Raw genomic sequence first — 20,417 nt, 5'->3', positions numbered from 1 at the left:
CCAGCAGAGACGTGCGCCCAAGCCCATAATTATATAGCACAAATTATTTACTTGAGTTTTTATCTGGAAGCCTGTCTATCTTCCACACAACAGCTCGGTAGGCACTCTCGTATTTTGCTGTTCCAACTGAGACTTGTATTACGGGATCAGATTCAATCTCGTGTAAAGCGCCAAGGCACGTTCTCCTATTCATTTTTGCTTTTAGGGACTTCTGCCTTTGGAGATTCATGGTCCAAAGTGCTTTGACCCACTGCGTGGGAACGGGAAAGTGTATCATAACATTTTCACAGTATTTCACAGAGGGTAAACGCGTTGGGATCTGAGCAGTTGAAGACATGTTTATAAAAGCCTGAAGTTCAACATATGCCCCCTGAACCACTACTGCAGCCTTCACAGAAAAGGGAAGTTCTTGCCCATTATACCATGTCCTGAAACGCATCAGCTCCAGCCTACAGGCATCCAGGGGCATAAACTTAATAATTCGTGATTGCTCGAATTCCTGCGCTTTGACACAGTTATGGAAATGGCAGTCGAGAATATTAATCCATTTCTTCTCCTCCTCCTTCTCAAAGTAACGCTCATCCCTCTTCTGAAGCTCCAGGTCATTCAGGGTTAGAAAGCAGTCGGCACTTCCGTTCACAAAACACAAGCAGTAAATGTGTGTGATGACAGCACTTTCTACGAGTTTTCCTTCTGTCTTAGTGACTTTCCCCCAGAAGTTATCCACTATTTCCAGTGTCATTTCTTGTTCTTCATAATTCCTCCTTTGTCTAGAAATGATAGGCAGTTTCATAAGCTCTTCCTCGACTGTTACAAGGAAATCGGTGAAGTCGTTATAATCTGTGGTGCCCAGCTTTAACATCTGCTCAACCTCCGGCTCATGGATCACTTCTACTTTGGGATGATACCTCCTTTTCTCTGTGTAAGACACGCACTCGATCTTCACGGTATGGATTTTTCCTGAGACATTATAGCTCTCTAATTTGGGTTCGGACAGCTTACAGTGTGGCTGCAGCTGGAACTCCCTGAAAGGTTTCTCCAGGCCCTTTTCATAATACAACTGCAGCACACCTCCTGCTTGGACACTAAGGTAAATAGGGCCCCATTGCCGAGACGACATCATGTTCTTCTTTTCAGGAATCCTCAGCATGAATGGCCACCCATCCGCTTTCTGGCTCCTGAAGAGGCTGCGTGGGATGCCGGGGGAGATCTTGTGCCACGTGTGAGCGCTGGAGGCAGGCAGGCTTCTGGTGGCATCACAGCTATCAGCTTGCAGGTGTTCAAGCCTCTCGCAGATGTAGCTGAAGGAGCCCTGGTTAAGGCTTTTCTGATCGTGGCAAGTTTCTTTGTCTTTAGGATGACAAACACTCCTGTCAAGTGCTTTGTCCTTCCTGTGCATGCTAATATTAGCTGGCAACGCACTGACTGAGCTTCCTTCCTTCCAAAAGGGACTGGAAAAAGCACAGTTGCTCTGGAAGTACGGGAAATGCCCTGGTACTGACGACAAGTCTTCTAGCTCCTCACAGCTTCCTGGAGGATTAAGGCTTCCTTCATCAGTTGATTTGGAGACCAAAGTCTTAACTGGATGGTCATTAGGCGAGGTGTTCAAAGGAAGGCTGCCCAGTTTCTGCGAGGTTAGGGATGAGCAAATCCCAGGTGATGGAAGAAGGTTAACATTTGATGGCCATTCAGGGATGGGATAAAGCATGTGCATCCCAGGCTTTGGGATGCACGGACTTCCTGGGTAGTCTCTGGTAGGTGTAGTAAGTGGAGAGTTGCTGGGGGGTCCAGGACTTAGGTAGAAGTCAACTACAGGAGAGGAGAGTGGAGTGCTGCCTGTAGAAGATGATCTACTTGAAGACTCATGCACACTACACAGATTCAATTTAAGGCCGTTTGCTTTACAACTACTCTGATTATCAACTGATTTCTGAGGTGACTGGAAGAGTGGCTCATCATCAAAGGTGACCCAATTTGCTGGATTTGTGGAACACATCTTGTAGGAGAAACTTGAGGCACTTGCACACGTATCACCCGCAAACCATCTATGAAGAAACAACAGGCATGAACGGAAATAAATTCTCTTGAAAGACAAAACAAAGAAACCCAACCCTTATAAAATTCAAACCACACAAAGCTTAAAATGTGCATACAGTTCACAAATCCAGTGTACTTTGTGTTTTACATGTATAATCTGAGACAGCTGTGTAGAAACAGGTAAACTCCCCACAAATCCCCGCTGCTCTCCCAGTTTGGGGAGCTAAGGGAGATCTACGCTTTATGGACTCTCCAGCTTATCTGATGTATGCAGCCTCGAGATCAGAGAGAGCAGAAAGTCCACAGCTGTACAGAACCGCTTGCATAATACTTTCTACTATACCACTTATCTGTAGCTTGTAATATGGACAGAGATTTTCCATACTAGGCCTCTGCTCCAGGTGAGGTTTCCCCTCCATCCCACCATTAAACAAAACAGTGTTTTACTAAGAATGATGCAGCTGTTTCCAAGAACAGAATTAGGAGGATGAGGGGGGATTTTTTTTGTCATTCAAAAGCTGTAGCAACTCAGTCCTGATGGCAAAGGTCCACATACTACAGCCATCAGGGCAAAACCAGCCCACCAAGATAACATGTGTAATGAACAGCCAGTTCCTGAGGTTCCTCCAAAGCCAGATGTTCCCCTCATGTGACAGGCACAGGAAACAGGGCAGCTGCATCAGTATCTCCAGGTAAGAGGCAGCAGGGAGCGTATTGTAGCCACCAGAACCAGCCTGCAACTCATCATGCTGCTATCTGAGGTGCCTCCTGCCAGGAGTGGGATGCACAAATTGGTCCCAGACACCTTCCAGACCTTGGCAGGAAATGCTTCATGTTGGTTTCTTCAACCCTGACTTACGCTCTTAGGGACTGGACATATCAGAGTAAAGTTAGAGGTGCAGTGGAAATGCATTAGACTTATAAACAGGAAAGAGTTAGCCCTAAGGATGAGCGATACGTCCCTGTTGAAGGGTAAACTACAAGCATCCACCAGAGTTGAAACGCTGGTGAAACACAAGTCAAGGCCAAGTAACAACATACACATCTGCTGAGCACTGAATTGGCTGGCGGCCTGGAAAAAGTACAGGTCTTTAAACCAATTAATAAGCTACATTTCATCAAACAACGTATCTTTGGTAAAGGGCTCGGCTAGATGTCCTCGGAGCAGGACTGCAACCACTAAATAATTAATCTTGCCTTCATGGTTTTAAATCATGCACTGAAATGTAAATGCTCACTGTATATATGTCATCCCCAAAGGTTTTCCTCCCCACTGCTCCTGACTGATGAAGAAGCGAGCAATAAATTGCTAATGACTGATGAGGAAATGAGCACCACAGGGCACAGATAAACATTGTTCATTTGAAAAAAGTTATTCTTGTTATGTCAGAACATATTCACATTTGCCTGAAAGCAGAAGGCAGGCAGAGATCATACAGACAAAACCACCTGCACATACGTTACTCCGTTAAGGTTAGATAATGATGACTTAAAGCTATTCCCCTTCATGCACAGACAGCCATAGTTAGTCCGGTTATTAATTGCATGGCACTACAGCATATAATCACGTAACCACAAAAGCCATTCTTTATCTGTAGCGTTTAGAGAACAGTTCATTTCTAGAGATGCCAAAGTTCACCAAGTGAAATCTTGCGCTACGGGTCATTATTTTTACCATTTCCCCATTATTTCTTGGCCAGTTTATAGCCTTTAAGAAAGTACCATAAACCATGGCACAGCCTGCTCACTCTGCTGCCAAGCAAACAAGAGCTTGCAATGGAGAAGGACTCTGGTCCTTCATTGTTTTTTGAACTCTCCACCTTTTTGTTCAGTAAAAATATTTGCACTATGCTAGTTATTTTATAAGCACTCTCCTCTCCACTTACAGAGAGAGAGAGAGAAAAGGAGCAAACAAGTTACAAATGACTGTCATAGCTCAGACACAAACAGCTACCAGTGTATCCTTCACCCACACAATCACGTCACTAAAATAAAGTGTAGCAATGGAAAGAAAAATCACAGCTATTTGGTCTCCGACTTGGTCATCATTTTTTCCTCCCATTCCACACCCTTCTCCTTTCCCTCTGGTTGCCGGCACCGTTCCTTCTGCAGTATATATTGATTATTTCTAGATCGGAAAGTTTCAGAGTTTTCAGACCTTCCTTCACCTTAACAAACCCCATTAGTTAAGGACAGTTTACACAACGCTAAACTCACACCGTGACTTTTTTCTCCAACAGCCAGGACCGCAGGGCTCACTGGTAAATAGACAGCATTAGGAAGCAGCCTCAAAGGCTGCCATTAAAAACTCCGGCATTTACAAGAGATAAAGGACTGCCAGCAAGCCAACGCTGAATGAGGGGAGAGAAAGGCTTTCTCTCTGGAGGGGCTCCCGGAGTGATGCAGGGGTACGGCGTGAAGCTCAGCGGAAATGACGGCGAGCTCAGCAGCCTGACAAGGCACAGCCATTCGGTATGACCACAGCCACGCTGAAGGGGCAGATCACAGAACACAGAGATGTGCGAGTGGAAAAGAAATCATAAAACGGGAATGTAAGTAAATACAACTGTTGTTTACAGCAAAGAACACATTCTGCAGCCTGTTTCCCCTTCGTGTTAGCAATGAAGTTTTTTAGCATCTTTTATTATTTCCAGATGTCGATTTTTTCCTCCAACATCTGTTGCGATTCACTTTTTAAAACATGATGTTACAGATTATTCGGCAGGCTTTTTTTTTTCCCTGTTACAAAACAAAAAGATTCTTGAAATTCACCTGCCAAATATTTAACTTGAGTCAATAAATGTTTATGAAGCAAACTACTTTGGCAGCTGCGCTTGCAATACCCTTCCCAGACCTGCCAGGGGCTGTAACTTTCACCTTTCATTACTTTTCCAGAAATGTTTTTTAAAAACAAAACAAAACTACATGATACTGATGTTAACAAAAACACACATGCAAGAAGCAAATGCAAGAAGAAACACACATGCAAGGAATGGAGGAAAAATTACAAATGGATCTTTAAAAGCTGTTTTTGTAATGTCATGCTAATAAAAAATGGACTCTCTCATGTGCTATGGGCAGCACCATTCATCTAGCATTTAAAAGAAAAAAAAAACATTTATAGTCTTATGCTACTTTAAGTAGCTTGTTCTCTGATGCTTTTACAGCTGCACAACACCATAAATTAATCTTTTTTCTCAAGTTCTTTTTTGTTCTAAAAAGTGCTCCAAACTCCTCCTCAAGAATTAGGACTTTCTTCCTCGATATGGCAGTAAACTGAAGCATTAGGATAGATGTGTTTTGACTCCAAAAAGCTCCCATGGGATCAAGGTAAAGTTACCCAAACTTTTTGGGGAGGAGGAATATCATACAAGACACTATTGATCTCTATTATCACATATGTTATGCAGCCCATAACATTTAAATTAAAAGCATGTGTGGTATCTCATTCAGATATGTGACAGGAAATACCATTTTTAGAATACTGAAACTGCAAACGAAAAAGCTGGCTGAAATAACAGTTGATTCTAAATGCATCAATTCCAGCGAACCCAAAAGCTGCAACTCATCTTAATTTATCCTCTTCTGCCTGAAAACAATCCCAGAATCACAGAAATGTAGGGGTTGGAAGGGCCTCTGGAGATCTTCTTGTCCAATCCCCCTGCTTAAGCAGGCACACCTAGGGCAAGGGGACACAGGAACGCGTCCAGGTGGGTTTTGAATGTCTCCAGCAAAGGAGACTCCACTCTGGGCAGCCTGTTCCACTGCTCTGTCACCCTCACAGTAAAGAAGTTTTTTCTCCTGTTTAAGTGGAACTTCCTGTGTTCCAACTTGTGCCCATTGCCCCTTGGCCTGTCATTGGGCACCACTGAAGAGAGTCTGGTCCCATCATCTTGACAGCCACCCTTCAGATATTTATAAGAACTGATGAGATCCCCCCTCAGTCTTCTCTTGTCCAGGCCAAACAAACCCAGGTCTCTCAGCCTTTCCTCATAAGGGAGATGCTCCAGTCCCCTGATCAGCTTGGTAGCTCTTCGCTGGACTTGTTTGAGTGGTTCCCTGTCCTTAAACTGGGGCCCCAAAACTGGACACAGTACTCCAAATGTGGTCTCATTAGGGCAGAGAAGAGGGGGAGGATAACCTCCTTTGACCTGCTGGCCACAACCCTTTTAATGCAGCCCAGGATACCCTTGGCCTTCTTGGCCACAAGGGCACAGTGCTGGCTCAGGGTCAGCCTGATGTCCACCAGCACTCCCAGGTCCTTCTCAGCAGAGCTGCTTTCCAGCAGGTTGACCCCCAACCTGTACTGGTGCATGGGGTTTTTCCTCCCCAGGTGCAGGACCCTATGTTTGCTCCTGTTGAATTTCATCAGGTACCCCTCGGCCCAGCTCTCCAGCCTGTCCAGGTCTCACTAAATGGCAGCACAGCTTTCTGGTATATCAGCCACTCCTTGCAGTTTTGTCTCATCAGCAGACTTGCTGAGGGTACACTCTGTCCCTTCGTCCAGGTCATTGATGAATATGTTGAACAGGACTGGACCCAGCACAGACCGCTGGGGAACACTGCTAGTTATGGGCCTCCAACCAGACTCTGCCCTGTTGATCACAACCCTCTCAGCTCTACCATTCAGCCATTTCTCAATCCACTGCACTGTCCACTCATCTAACCCACACTTCCTAAGCTTGTCCATGAGGATGTTATGGGAGACAGTGTCAAAAGCCTTGCTTAAATTGAGGTAAACAACATCCATTGCTCTCCCTTTATCTACCCAGCCAGACATGCCATCATTGAAGGCCATCAGGTTGGTCAAGCATGATGCCCCCTTGCTGAATCCATGTTGACTACTTCTGATAGCCTTTTCCTCTAAATGCCTGGATATGACCTCCAGAATGAGCTGTTCCATCACCTTTCTGGGGAGGGAGGTGAGGCTGAATGGCCTATAGTTTCCCAGGTCGTCCTTCTTGCCCTTTTTGAAGATTGGAGTGAAATTTGCTTTCCTCCAGTCCTTGGGCACCTCTCCTGTCCTCCGTGGCCTTTCAAAGATTAACTCAGTTCCCCAGTATTTAATGAATGGTAGTGGCAGCTTAATTTCTTCATTTTAATATCTTGAGGATGCAAGGAGGAGAAATCTTATCCTATTATTGAGAGATTTCATAGGCTGTAGCTATTACTGGGTCCTTTGTTGCTTCAAAAATCCTAGATCAAATCTGCAGTGAAAATACCACTCAGCTTTTGTGCCTTGCTGGGGAACACTTATCTCTTCCTACAGTGGAAGAGCAATAACAACTTCCTACTGGCTCCAAGGTGTGATTCATGGTATTGACTTTGGTACTTTTAATACAGATACGGCTGGGTCCTCAGCTAGCTGAGGATGCTGACTCGGCATCCAGCAACATCCCCCACCACCCTGACGTAGTGGCTTCGCATCGCCTCCTCCACAGCACGGAAGCAGCAGCATCTGAACGAGCACAGTGCACGAGTGAACCCCCTGAGCCTCTCACTCCCAGGGACTTCCCTAATGTTTGGCACCAGTTAAAACCCTCAAGCGCATGCCTGCGGATTTAAACTCAAAGGTCTTTCTTTTAAATACTGGAGGAGCATGGGGTCATCTAATGGGGAATGGCAGGGAAACACCTCCCTTCTGCAAAGCATAAGGCAAGTAAATACAATGGTTAGTAGACAGTACCCACATTCTAAAAATCCACAGAAAGCATAATTTTGTAAATACATTCCTTATTGCCTCTAGCTCCAAAGGCCATTGTGGCTTCAAAACTATTAAGCTATATATCTTCTAAATAAATTCCCTTTTTAACACCCAGGCATGTTTCTTACATGTGCCACTTCCATGGTGGGGTCTTATTGGGCAAATAGCAACCTCACAGATTGTTTCAAGCTCAAAAAAAAAAGCAGACTTATCTACACACAGTGGACAAAACAGTTAAATAATCCCTTCAAAATAAGATAAGCTCGTTGCATGAGCTACTCCATTTGTGGACAATGCCTGGTCCTTATATTTCCACCCTTCCAGAACGACTATGGATCCCATACACTGTTATACATCAATTATATTTCCAGGAACAATGTCATCCATTGCGCATAGGCTATATAGAAATTTAAGACAAAACTCTGCGTACTGTGCATGCTGTGGTGAAGCTGTCCCATAACGATACCATATGAATTGTTACCATTTCTTGTACAAATACATAGACAATTCTTCAAGCATTTTGCCATAAAGTGTAATAGTCTCGCGGGAAAGTACAAATTCTCCGCAGTTTAAGCAATAAAGCACATATGGTATATAAAATACCCTGAAAGTTTGTAAGTCCTTGTGACATCCAAGTAAAATATGGCAGATTGATCTCTGTATTTTACAGCCATATTCTTTGTATTACTGTTCTGTTTATTACTTAACTACGCAAAAAACCTTGAAGAATACCTTCTACATAAAATAATGCATGATTTATGTTGATTTGCCTCAAATGCCTTTTTGAGACTACATATGGCTGCACTTTTAAACTCTACTCAATGTCTCCTAGACCAAAAAAAAAAAAATTCTCCAACCTGTATCTCTGAAATAAACATAAGCCAAAGGCATAACTGACAGGAAATAGGAATTTCTTGGCTTTCGCTTGTATTTGGGATATATACAAGGATTAAGTCTCCCACTGCATTACTCATTTCGTTATTTTTTGAAAATAAGAAACTGGTGTAACGGTTAAAAATACACACTGACTTCAAAGCGTAATGTGAACTTGTATTTACATTGCTCGCTCTCTGGGGCATGGGCACAGCTGGGAGAAGTTCAGAGCTTGCAGCTAATCTGTTTAATTTGGAATTCCTTACTCCCGGCCCCGAGAGCTGGAAGAATTAAAGCCTTCAGCTTTTGACAGCGCACACATCCCCAGAGCAAAGGCAGGCATAACTCATGCTAACACCTCTTGCTATTACTTGTTTCTGCTTTGAGTCAAAGGGGAGTTTACAAATAAGGTGGTTGGTACTTGCACGCACAAGCATGAAAAAATTAACATTTTTAAGGGCGGCAACACAACATATCACAGTATAAGTCCGAACAGAGGCAACACTTACTTTCCTTGCTGGGAAAAAGGATACAGCAGAGGTTGGAACAGCCTCTAGAGAGGATGGTGTCACACTGTTTGGGACGTGGGGGACTCACCACCGCAAAGGCAAGAACCGACGGCTACAGCACTGATGCAGTCTGCGTGCCAGAAGAGCATCCAGTGCTCAGAAGGGATGCTACACAGAGGTGCCTGATGAAACGCCTGCTCCTTGGCCTCTCAGAGTCACATCTCATTCTTTAAAGGTTGTAAACAGATATGAGATCCACACGCAAGAGAAAACCTACGGGAAGCTCTCAAAAGAAAATAAAAGAAAAGCAGCATGCTGCCAGATTCACATCTCTAATAACTACTCTAACTCTAGCCTGCTGGGCTGTGGTTGAAGTGGGTCCTCCTCAAAGAAGTAGCTCCTCTTCTTGATCACCACTGAATGAGGTTAGATCGTGAGGACCTTCCAGTTTACATGAAAATCTAGTGTAACTATTCAAAACAAATCCCATCTTTGCCATGAAATAATCACCCAAACCTCAGCTGCTACGCACTGTAAATAAACTCCTTTTCATGTCTAGATCCATTCTAGGGGACCTTCCCTAACACTCAGGTATGAAGTCATTGCAAAGCTGCCTCAAAAAGACAACAAACCAGCATGCATGACTGGTCTTGTGTGTAACACAATCGGCTTCAACCGACCTCCCAGTATACTGCAAGCCCCGATTCCCGCACCCTCCCTCGCTCTGCTCCAGTGTTCACACCACCGTAGGCAAGTCAGACCAGCTTGCTCCTTCCTTCCCTGTTTTCTTAGTTGGGAATAGATACCAAGGTGGTATCTATCTACTGCGGTGGTGGTGGTGGAAGGCCTAGAGGCAACATTTTACTGGAAGTGCTCATAGGGTTTTACAGGCACATGCCATAGATGCTTTCTACAGGAACTGAGAGATTTTCATAAATCACTGCACCACAGCATGTGGGATCTGCGCCACCATTCCTCTCAAGGCTTTTTTGCAGTGTTTATTATCATGAATGTAATGTAACTTTCAGAATGGGATAAAATAAATAGAAAAAATAAACTAAATAAAATAAACTAAAATAGAAAGATAAATTAAGCTACTCAAGAGTGTCTCCAGCAGTGCACGCAGCCAAGCACTGAGCTGCAAAAAACAATAGTAGTCCTTTTACCCTAAGACCACCTTGCTCACCTGAAGGGAACTACAAAGTTACTAGCAGCAATTCCTATACTGCTTGCTGTGACTTAGCCAGTATGCAGACACATTACAAGACACCTGAATCAATGAATACAACAGCATGGAGAAGTCAATCAAAAGCCTATCTGCAGCTACAAAACATTTAAGGATCACAGGCTTGCAAAAAGCACTTTCTAACATTAAAAAGAAAAAAAAAGGTTTCCCAATCCACAGCTGCACGTAATGGTTTTGTTTCGGGGAGATGCAATCACATCTTGCATCACAATACCAACTCTGAATAATTCTGATATAAAAGAAAGAGCCAGAAACAGGTACACTTATAAGCTGTTATTTTTTTAAAAAGGTATCGAAAGTGACAAAAAAGGCGCTTATCTCTAGTATAACATCAGGTCTAACCACAAGAACGGCAAACATCAGTACACAACACAAGTCTAAGCATCTCTCTCGGGTCCATCAGTTCTAACTTCTCACTTGGTTCTTCCAAAAGAGGCCCAGAAAAGAGTCCCACCTCAGATGTCCAGCATTTTCCTGTTTGTGGGGTGGATTTCCTATCTTGCAAGGTGAAAGTAATATATGTCTGGTATTCGGTGCGTCTTGGGACTCCAGGTGGTAACGGAGGAGCCAGGATGGGGTGTACCCAGCTCACGCCCCATTCCTGGCAAACGGGATGGTCAGGAAAATCCTCAAGAGGACAGAGTCTGCTGTCAAACACTGTACCAGCATTTTTACTAACTCAAATGAGAACAGAATTAAACCCTAAGAACCACAAAATTCTTCTCAATGTTATACTGAATATCTTTAACAGAAGAAAACTCACTTTTCCTAGAAGAAATAAAAAAGCATGATCAAATCAATATTAACCATTTAGTGGTTTTATCCTCTCCCTTCCCGGATATCACAGCACCTTCTAAGACACGTCACTTGTTTGTTTTCTTTCTTCCTATTTTCTGGTTAGGCAAGATATGTAAATAATTTTTAATTCACTTCACTGTGCATATGCATGTTTCTCTCGTGTATACAACACTCCTCTCCACGGGGCCTTTCTTCGTCCTACAAATGAAACCCCCCAGTTAGAAGATGGATGGGGAAGAGGCGGGGGTTGCTGGCTGCCGAGCTGCGGGGAGCAGCGCCGGTGCACCCCTGAAAGGTGCTTCTGTTCCCGCTCCCATTCAGTTCACTCAGCCAGTCCTACTTTGCCCTCTCTGAATCGCACTCCTCTTCAGCATCACCATAGTGACTGCATAACTTACGCTCCGTAGGCAGATTTCCGAGAGCCAATGGGCAGTTGCACAAGAGTCTCATGTAAACTGTTTATTGACACTAGCTGACATTTTACTGTATGGAAGGTTTGGGGGGTTTTTTTAATTAAAAAAAAAAAAAAGCCAACAAGCCTTCAGCATAGTGCTCTGGACTAGAAGAGACTGGAAAACAAATCTATTCTTATTTACAGGACTTCTGTAGGTCACTAAGCTAATGGACTGTTATTGCATCTACTGAAGCAATTTTTAGCTATGTTTAGGAAACATGTTATTATTAGGAACGCACAGACGTCCCACAAAAGTACTCTGGGCACAGCAGCACTGCAGAGGGCTCTGGCAAGGAGTTTAACATCCCAAATCCCTCCCTCTCCCCTCCCCCCGCACAGAGGCAGAGGTTTATAATATGCCACCAAGCAGCAGAAATGCAGTTATGGGTGGCCGTTCTACTTCTATAAAATCAACAGCTTTTTTTTTTTTTTTTCAGGATTAAGCAGCCCTCTGGAAGAAAAGAAGGAAAAAAAGAAAAAGAAAAAGGCCTGAACACTCTGGCACACGGACCACGTCAAAGTATTAAATTGGTCATGGTTAGAAACAAATTTAAGCCTGGTCCTCTGCTAGTGTTTGCAGTGTCCAAGGGAAGCGGTGGATGAAATGCCACAAAGAATACATAACAAAAAAGTGCACTTCAAAAACTCTTCCTGCTAATGTCAGCAGTGAATAACAAAAGTAGGGAGGCTAATGGAAATACTATATTTAGCATATTCACTGTACAACATAATAGACTCTTCTTTATTTTTGTTTCAGAGTCAGTTTTTAAATCTGCATCTGCTTCATGCTTTAGTGCCAAGTAAACAAGTGCTAGTACCTTCCTGGAGACTAACACACAACCGAAGATTTGCAGAGCTCTTCTAAACATGAAAAGTATTGCCTGGCAGCTCTCTCCTGAACTGCGGGATACCCCCTTCTCCCTGCCTTAAAGAATAACAGCACTAATGAGGAGGGTCACAACTGAATCTTTCTTTGTTTATTTGGATAGAGGTATTTTTAATAGCAGCCGATGACAGTCCTGTCAGAAAGTGTAATTCATAACAGAGTCACCCAGAAAAGCCTCATTTGGGTTCCTCTCCAAAAGCTTTTTAAGATAGACGTGTGGGCAGCCTGGTTTTCTGAAGCAAAAGGCTTCGGTTCACATTTATACTAATGAAAAACGTAAGAACAAGAGTGGTGGACTGGAGGAATCTTGTCTACCAAAACATGAAGTAAAACACTGGCCATGACAATGCATTGCTATTCACGTAATCGGGTGCATTTCACGTTGGAGTTAACATTCACACACATTAAAACTTAAAAGTCTACACTAAGTTGCTATTTAGAGATCTGGATTTGGGCAGCGATATCAAAAAAGCTGGGCTATTAAGCTTACAAATCCCAATAATTTTTACAGTGATAGAAAATAACAGTCTTCACCTGTGCAGAAGGAGACAGGGAGAAGGAGAATAATCAAATCTGAGTATGAAACAAGGACCTCATACCTGCCTTCGGGCAGAATTTCCCAGGGGTGTGATTTACAGCTCCGAAGTCAGTTAAGTGCGATCTCCAGCCACGCTCTCTGTTGTACAAAGTACTTCCATGCTCAACTGCAACTAGCTACAGAGCGCAGTGCTAAGCTCTCCTCTGCTCACACATAGTCAAAAGATCAGCTCATCTTTTCTCATAAGATTTTCTCGCTGCAGGTGTGCTTTCGGCGCACTACACCAGGCAACCCAGTTTTGTCTTCAGCTATCTGTTTTTTTCCTCTTCTCTTACAGACATAGAAGAGTCACAGCTTCCAAATAGGGAAAAGTGAGTTAACAGCAAAATGAATGGTTCATATTTAAGAGCCTCAGGCTCCAAACCTTCTGTTCCCTCTTCCCTCCTACCCAGTCATTAGCACTCTCCCCAGAAAAGCTAAGTCCTGTTTGCAGAGAAATCAGTGAGGGTTTCTAGTGAGCTCCACCTCAGATCAAAAACATCTTGGGGAAGGTAAACGCAGACTTTTGTAACTTAACTTTTGCTGGGCTCCTACAAAATACCATAGTCAGCATTTTTCCTAGCACATTTCAGAAGTGCTGTAATTTGCCAGAAGTATCACAACACCTACATCTTTAAAAAAAAAAACAAAAACAACTGAAAGTCACCCCTTGGTGAGCACTTATTTAAAACCAGAAAGCGAAAACTTTTTATGTTCATTCTTGCCTATAATATGCTTGAAATACCACCTTTAGAGTTTGCACTAAGGGTATATACGGTAAGTGCAGTCTAACCATTTCAGCCCAGTGAGGCACATCCTTCTGCATCCGCTCCCGTTGTTTTCCCAAAGCCCTGCGCCCCACTGTAAGCACGGGAGGGATTTCTGCAGCTATGATTGCAAATGCCGTGAGCCTACGTGCATAGTTTAACATCATCAGCTGAACCACTAGAAAATATGAGAAAGCCTCCAGGAATTCACTTCTTTTCAAGTATTAAATAATAAAAACTTGTCGCTCGCCCCAGTCTCCTCCCTACCAAGGCAAAAGTCATGGGAACTTGATTCTGTCGGATGCCTGTCACACAAACCCCATTGACTTCTGCAGTGGTTCAGAACTACGGGTACCCCACGCAAAGCCATCCCCTTTTCACTACTTGTACTTAAATTAAAAAAAAAAAAGAGAGACAGAAAAGGGGGGGGGGGGGGGGTTTGTTTTGAGAAAGAGGGAAAGAGAGAGAAAAAGATAAAAATAAAACCAGATACAAAGAAAAAAATATTTTAACAAAGAAAGATTGAAAGGGGAAAAAGAGAAAAGAGGAGAAGGGGAGAAGGGAAAAAGAGATAAAAAGAGAAAAAGAAACAAAGAGAAAAAAGAGGGAGAGAAAAAGGAGAGAAAAAGGAGAGAAAAAGGAGAGAAAAAGGAGAGAAAAAGGAGAGAAAAAGGAGAGAAAAAGGAGAGAAAAAGGAGAGAAAAAGGAGAGAAAAAGGAGAGAAAAAGGAGAGAAAAAGGAGAGAAAAAGGAGAGAAAAAGGAGAGAAAAAGACAAAAGAGAGAATTTTTTTTTTTAACCCTCTTCTCAAACCAAAACAAAGCAGCCCCATCCACCGGCCCGTTCCAAGCCAGGACTTCTGAGCTGCTCCTCAACCACCGGGAAAATTCCACTTCCGACGGAGCCCCCTCCGCGCCCCGGGACCCCCCGCTCCGGTCCCGGGGAGCGGCCTCCCCCGGGCAGAGCCGGCCGACCCCCGCCCCGGGCCCCCCTCCTTACCCGCCAGTCACCGCCTCGGCGCCGCCATGGGGGACCGCCCGCCGCCGGCACAGGCGGCAACAGGCACCGGCCGGGCAGGGCGGGGCGGAGGGGCGGGGCGGAGGGGCGGGGCTAGCCCCGCCCCGCGGCCGAGCATCGCGGCGGCATCCCCCCGCCAAACCGCGGAACCCTCAGGTCGGCAAAGCCCTCTGGTTTTAAAGCAGCCTTTTGGGGAAATGCCGGTTCTGTTCTAACTCGCCAGCATCTAACCACCTTCCTCCGAGGGCAGGGGCCCCCCTTTCAACGGGTATTCATTCTAACGTACATCATTTTAATTTAAAACAGGAAATTGCATTCTAGTGCTGTTGTTAGAACACAGTAATACCCCTGCCAATTCTGCTAGATGCTGTAATTCATGTAACACCATATAGCATCTCCAGGTCTGATTCTCACCAGCTTATTATTAAAAGCAACGCACATACAAATCCTCATGCATGCAGTAAATACTACTGAGCTCTTTTGAACTGCTTCACAGTCTTCATTTAAAACAGCGCTGAGGAACACTCCCAATATCTTAATTTTCATGTAAATGAGAAGTAAGGAAGTTACCCGAGCAGCTATGAAGCCTATGAAATGCAGAAAGTAGGGGAGAAACACACAATAAAAAAAAAAAAATTTATTTGAGTGGTAAATGGGAGCTACAGAGGAAAGTTTCTTACTAGTAAGCACAGTTAAGCCAACTGCACATACATTTGGGCCTAACTACGCCCACAGGGTACCAATCAGCCTGTCCTGAAGTTCGGAAAGGGCAAAGCTCCTCCTTCAGCCCGCCAAGAGGTGAGGAAACAAAGCTGGGTAAGAGTGGGGATAGAAAATGTCTTCGATGGCCCACAGGACAGCACTCACAGGACAACACTTCCTGGGAAGAGCTTCAATTTATTTCTCCTAAGCTAACTTCTCCTCCAAGTTTTCTCTGGAGGACCCTCACAGCTCTAATGAGGACAAGGACTACAGGATCACCCTCCTCAGTTGTGCACCCTTCCTAGATGTGTCTCTGGTAGCACTGTGCTGGCTGGAAAGTCTGGGTGGAGTTCCACAGCCATTTTGCTTATATCAGATATATAAACTTGATGGTTTCTTAGAAGATCTTAAGCCAGGGTCATTTTCTAAATTGTATAAGAATAGCCACTTCCTTCTCTGCAGTGTTAATCTTCCTACCTCCAAAAGAGCAAGCACCATCCAAAAAAGGGCAAAGGATTTCTTGGTGTCAAAATATACACATCTCAGGAAAGGACACCTCAAAGACAAAAAAAAAAAGTACCTGTGCTTTAATGAAGATGAGACTCAACCCTTGGGAACAAACTTTATGTGTGGAGGACCAGCCAGAAAAATCTGTTACTATTGTCCTCAAGAGTAAGTGGATACGAGCTGCAGTCAGAGCGGGGTGAGGAAGGACAAGCTACTGAAAGACTGGGAGATTCAGAGGTGAACTACCGCTGTTTTAAGGATATAGGGGCCTCTTGGGGAACAGGCCTGCAGGAAGCACATTGGCAGCCTCCGGTGAGGACACGAGCCACTGCCACGTGACAGAGGTGAGCCAAGGCTGATTTTCCACAGGGTGAGATGCTGGTGAGACTGTTTGTTTTACAAGTTCTTATATTGTCAGAAAGTCATGCCAGAGCAGATAGGCTTTTCTGGACATTGAGTTGAGGCAGGCCCCAGTAAATTCAATGGTGTGAGGTGGGATGAGCAGCAGCTCTGAAAAGCACAAGGCAGCAAAGACTTCTGTCAATGCTGAAGGACAGTATTCCCAACAACACCCTACACATCTCAGTCAAGCATCACTTCTTTTGCTTCAGGGAAGGCCATCAAAATTGCCAAGCTTTCCTAAAAGCCAGCAGAGCTATGGGAAGACCAGTCCAGGTCAGGTCTCACACCCTCTGCAGATCCCTCTCAGAGCAAACGCCTCCCAGCTCCAAGACAGGATAGGTTCTCTCATGCTTCAGAGGTCCTCTAGAGAGATGAATTCCTTCAAAGAAATACAGGACAAGGCTTGGAAAACAGCTTAATTACCAACAGGATAATACACTGATGTGATCTTAACAGAAATTCCTTCTTATCTGTTACACTGGCTGTCTCTAGAGCACAGCTACCAGAGGTGACAAGGTACCACACAAAGTCTGCTCCTAAAAGGACAGAACACATAGATAGAACAGGTAGGATGAAGAGGGGGAAACCACCTACAGAACCCTCTAGAGCGTTCCCAGGGGCACGGTGGAGAGCTGCCAGGGACTGCAGATACTTGAATTGCCCACATGAAAAGCTACTGATACCAGCGATAGCTCACTGGCAGCAGGGAGCCCCGGTTTCTTGTGTAACACATCTAAAATTCTTTGTAAAGCATCACCCATCCATTTTAGCTCCACTGCTTTTCAGCATTGTTGAAATTTCCCTTGTATTTTAAAGAGAATAAGGGGGGGATCTGCTCTTGTAAATTGCTCTCATTTGTCTTTCTTACCTTCTCAATAGTTTTTTTGTGTTTTCTCTGAAAATTAAGCAATCCTACTTCTTTGCTCTACGCATGGGAAATATTATTCAGGCTCTGGCTGTCTGTATTTGCAATAGATGTTTTCAGTACTGTTTTCCTGACAAATAAATTCTTCTGAAAGCTCAATGCCATTACAAAAATTGCACTAGGAAAAAAATTGGCCATTCTTGGGTTTAAAAAGTTCAGGTTTTATTACCTTAATTAAAAAAATAATGCAGTGCCCAATGCAGGTAGCCAGGTCTTTGTTCATGAGTATTTATCATTTCAAACCATGGAAGATCCTGGTTGTGAAAATGCTCCATTGATAATACAGAATTTCACCTGAGAGCTTGTTACCTGCCAGCCTCTGACAGAATCTTGCTGCTGTTCATATTTCCATCTCAGTATTGCATAAAGGACAGCAATGGCTCACAGAGGAAGGATCTGAGGATCTCCTACATGGACAGGAGAGTGGAAAGAAAGGGTAGTGGTCTTTTCTTCTGATAACCCGGAATTTTTTCACCATAACTTAACCTGTATCTTGCAAGCCAGTGAATCGTTCCATTTCCATTCGTCTCTCTTTAAAGATGTTTCTTCAGTACTGCCAACCCGAGGCCTCCAGGCTGAGATTGCAAAGCAGCAGCCCTGGCAAGCACAGGTAGCTCCCTCCACGTGCCACCCTCATCCCAGCACATAGCCCTGAGGGTGCCAGAACCTGATCCCAACCTATTCACTCTGGAATTCCATCCCAGTGAGTCTTCTGCCTTCTCCCAGCACACACCCGAGCTCTTGGCAGAGGGAACCAGAGGATCAATACCTCCTGTTTTGCCAAAAAGCCAGGAAATTAGAAACACTTTCTAATTTCTAACATTTTCTACATACTCCAAGATGAGTCCTTTGTACTCTCATGTACTCCTGCACAACATTCAATACATCTTTTTGCCCGTTAGCTTGCTCATTAGCCCTTTCTAACAGTTTTCAAGTTAAGTGGGAAAGGTATAAGTTTCTCATATCTATCAAGGTCAGCATTTCTCTAAAAATAGACCAGATTTTTCCTTTGCCAAGACAAGTGTATACATTTTCAATACAAGATTGTTCTTCTCCAGTAAATTCTGCTATCATTTAGTTTTCCCCCAAAATAATTCAGTGCAATATAAACTGTAGCAGCAGGGGAAAAAAATAAGACCTAACTGATACCAAGATATGAAGTCCTTAATATAATTTGACTTTAATGAATAGCATATACAGAACAAACTATAACTATTAAGATCATTTCTACCGTAAATACCGTTTGAAGAGTATTTCACATACAGATACAGTGCTATGTATCGCTACGGGCCGTTATTAAACTCATTCGACATTTACAATGCTAACAAAGTCAGTTTACATTGCTGATTATATTTATGTTGATCTTAACATGATTTGCAGTATATTACCTTTTTATAAAAGGTTTACTGTTTATGACTATTTTGCCAAAAATGAACCCCTGTCAGTTCATATCTTGCTAGAACCAAATATTCTTAATTGGAGTCAGAAGAGCACGCAGTGTCTAGACTTATTTTAACTCTTTGCTCCATTACTTTGCCTTTTATTTTAACAGCAGATTTTGGCAAAAGTCCCTCTTAACTAAGAATTCAAACCAAAATGCAAAAGAAAGTCAAAATCTTCTCTCCCTCTCATTTAATAAATTTTTTCACTTAGTACTCTTGCTATTAAAAAAACCTCACAAGTTTATTATATTCACTCTTCAAGCACTATATATTCACTACATATAAATTGGTTATAGAAATTCAGCATCCCCCTGTTGGTTTTGTGGAAGATTAAGTGCTTGTTGGCTTCAAATGCTCTTGACCTCCTGGGCTAGACCAACAATCTAAGAGAAACTTGTTCTTGTCTACTTGTTTGGACTGAAAATAAACCAAACTTTCCAGACTCAAAGGAAACTTTTGGTAAACTCGATTCCTTAATTTAATGAACTTAATTCATTAAATTTTTTTCTTGAATAAAGTGTTGTACATTTATTATTCAAGTACAAATTGAAGTCTCTTAAATCTGACAGGAAGGAAACTTGAAGTTTTAGTGGGAGGGCAGATAAGAATGAAGACTTTTTGTAGTAGAAAGGGATGCGTGTGGATATTTAAGGTCCTCCCATACTATTTCAGAAGCAATGGACTTTATACAGAGAAAGTTTGGAAGAAGCTACATGCCACCACAGAGTAGCTACCAAGTCAATTCGTGAAAGAATCCATAGTGCCTACAGTACCTGGAAATTATCTAGACTCTTTCATCGTGTGGTTTTAACTCTTTTCAGGACCAAGCTGTATTGTTTATAGAAGACCATACATACAATTTGGACAACAGGGACACCTGGATTTCAAAGGCTACTTCCTTGGGTAAGACCTCAGTTTATAAAGTTTTGGACTTGCAGAGTGAATTGGAGTTAAAACTAGTACAAATCAAATATGATCTCTGCTGTTGTCTGCCATTTCACATATTAAAAGTTTAAAACTTCTACAGGGCTGTTAGTATGGTAGCTTGCCATGCAAATTAAGCCCAGCAAGAATCATACGCTTCTTATTTTGCAGCTCAACTATGCAACCTCGGTATTGCAGCAATGCAAGTATTGGCACCCAAAGCTCCTGTAAGAAGCAGAATGATTCTGAATTAGCACTGACTTGTCTAAAGCTGCCTACACACAGAGCGGAGGCAGACAGTGAGAACTGCCCCCAGGCAAGTTTCCATGTGGTAGATTTCATAGCCCTAATCAGACTTTCTTTGTAAAGGTCCCCAAAAGCTCTCCTCTCTCCCCATCTATAACCAAACTAGCAGTTCTGCAGGTAGAAGTGTCATTAAAGCAAGTTTTTAACTCTGATTATAAGAAATATTTAGGAATTAGGGCAAACACGGCCTCTTCTAAACAAGCATGGTTTTAATTCACTGCTGAGTAATACTGCAAGTAGTAACAGAAGCAGAAAATGCAGAATAAGACAGAACAAGCATTCTTAATAGACTGGCATCTAGCTTTTGTGGGAGGAAGTAATCAGACCTCTGGTAGCAATTAC

The 20,417-nt window shown here is 43.3% G+C and overlaps 1 protein-coding gene across 2 annotated transcripts in view; it reads right to left on the bottom strand.

Moving 5' to 3' along the window:
* STON1 (stonin 1) overlaps positions 1-14,953 on the bottom strand; it is a 47,524-nt gene extending 32,571 nt beyond the window's left edge. For both annotated transcript variants that reach the window (XM_064446450.1, XM_064446449.1), the window contains exons 1-2: positions 14,850-14,953; positions 52-2,045 (exon numbers count right to left, since the gene is read on the bottom strand). In XM_064446450.1, the coding sequence (XP_064302520.1) occupies positions 52-1,996 (1,945 nt within the window). In that variant the 5' untranslated portion in view covers positions 1,997-2,045; positions 14,850-14,953. The remainder of the gene's footprint in view (positions 1-51; positions 2,046-14,849) is intronic.
* Between the last annotated feature and the right edge of the window lie 5,464 nt (positions 14,954-20,417).

Source organism: Phalacrocorax carbo, chromosome 3 (genome assembly GCF_963921805.1).
Source record: "Phalacrocorax carbo chromosome 3, bPhaCar2.1, whole genome shotgun sequence".
NCBI lineage: Eukaryota > Metazoa > Chordata > Aves > Suliformes > Phalacrocoracidae > Phalacrocorax > Phalacrocorax carbo.
Note: the sequence above shows the minus strand (reverse complement) of the source record. Positions and strands in the feature narration are given on the sequence as shown.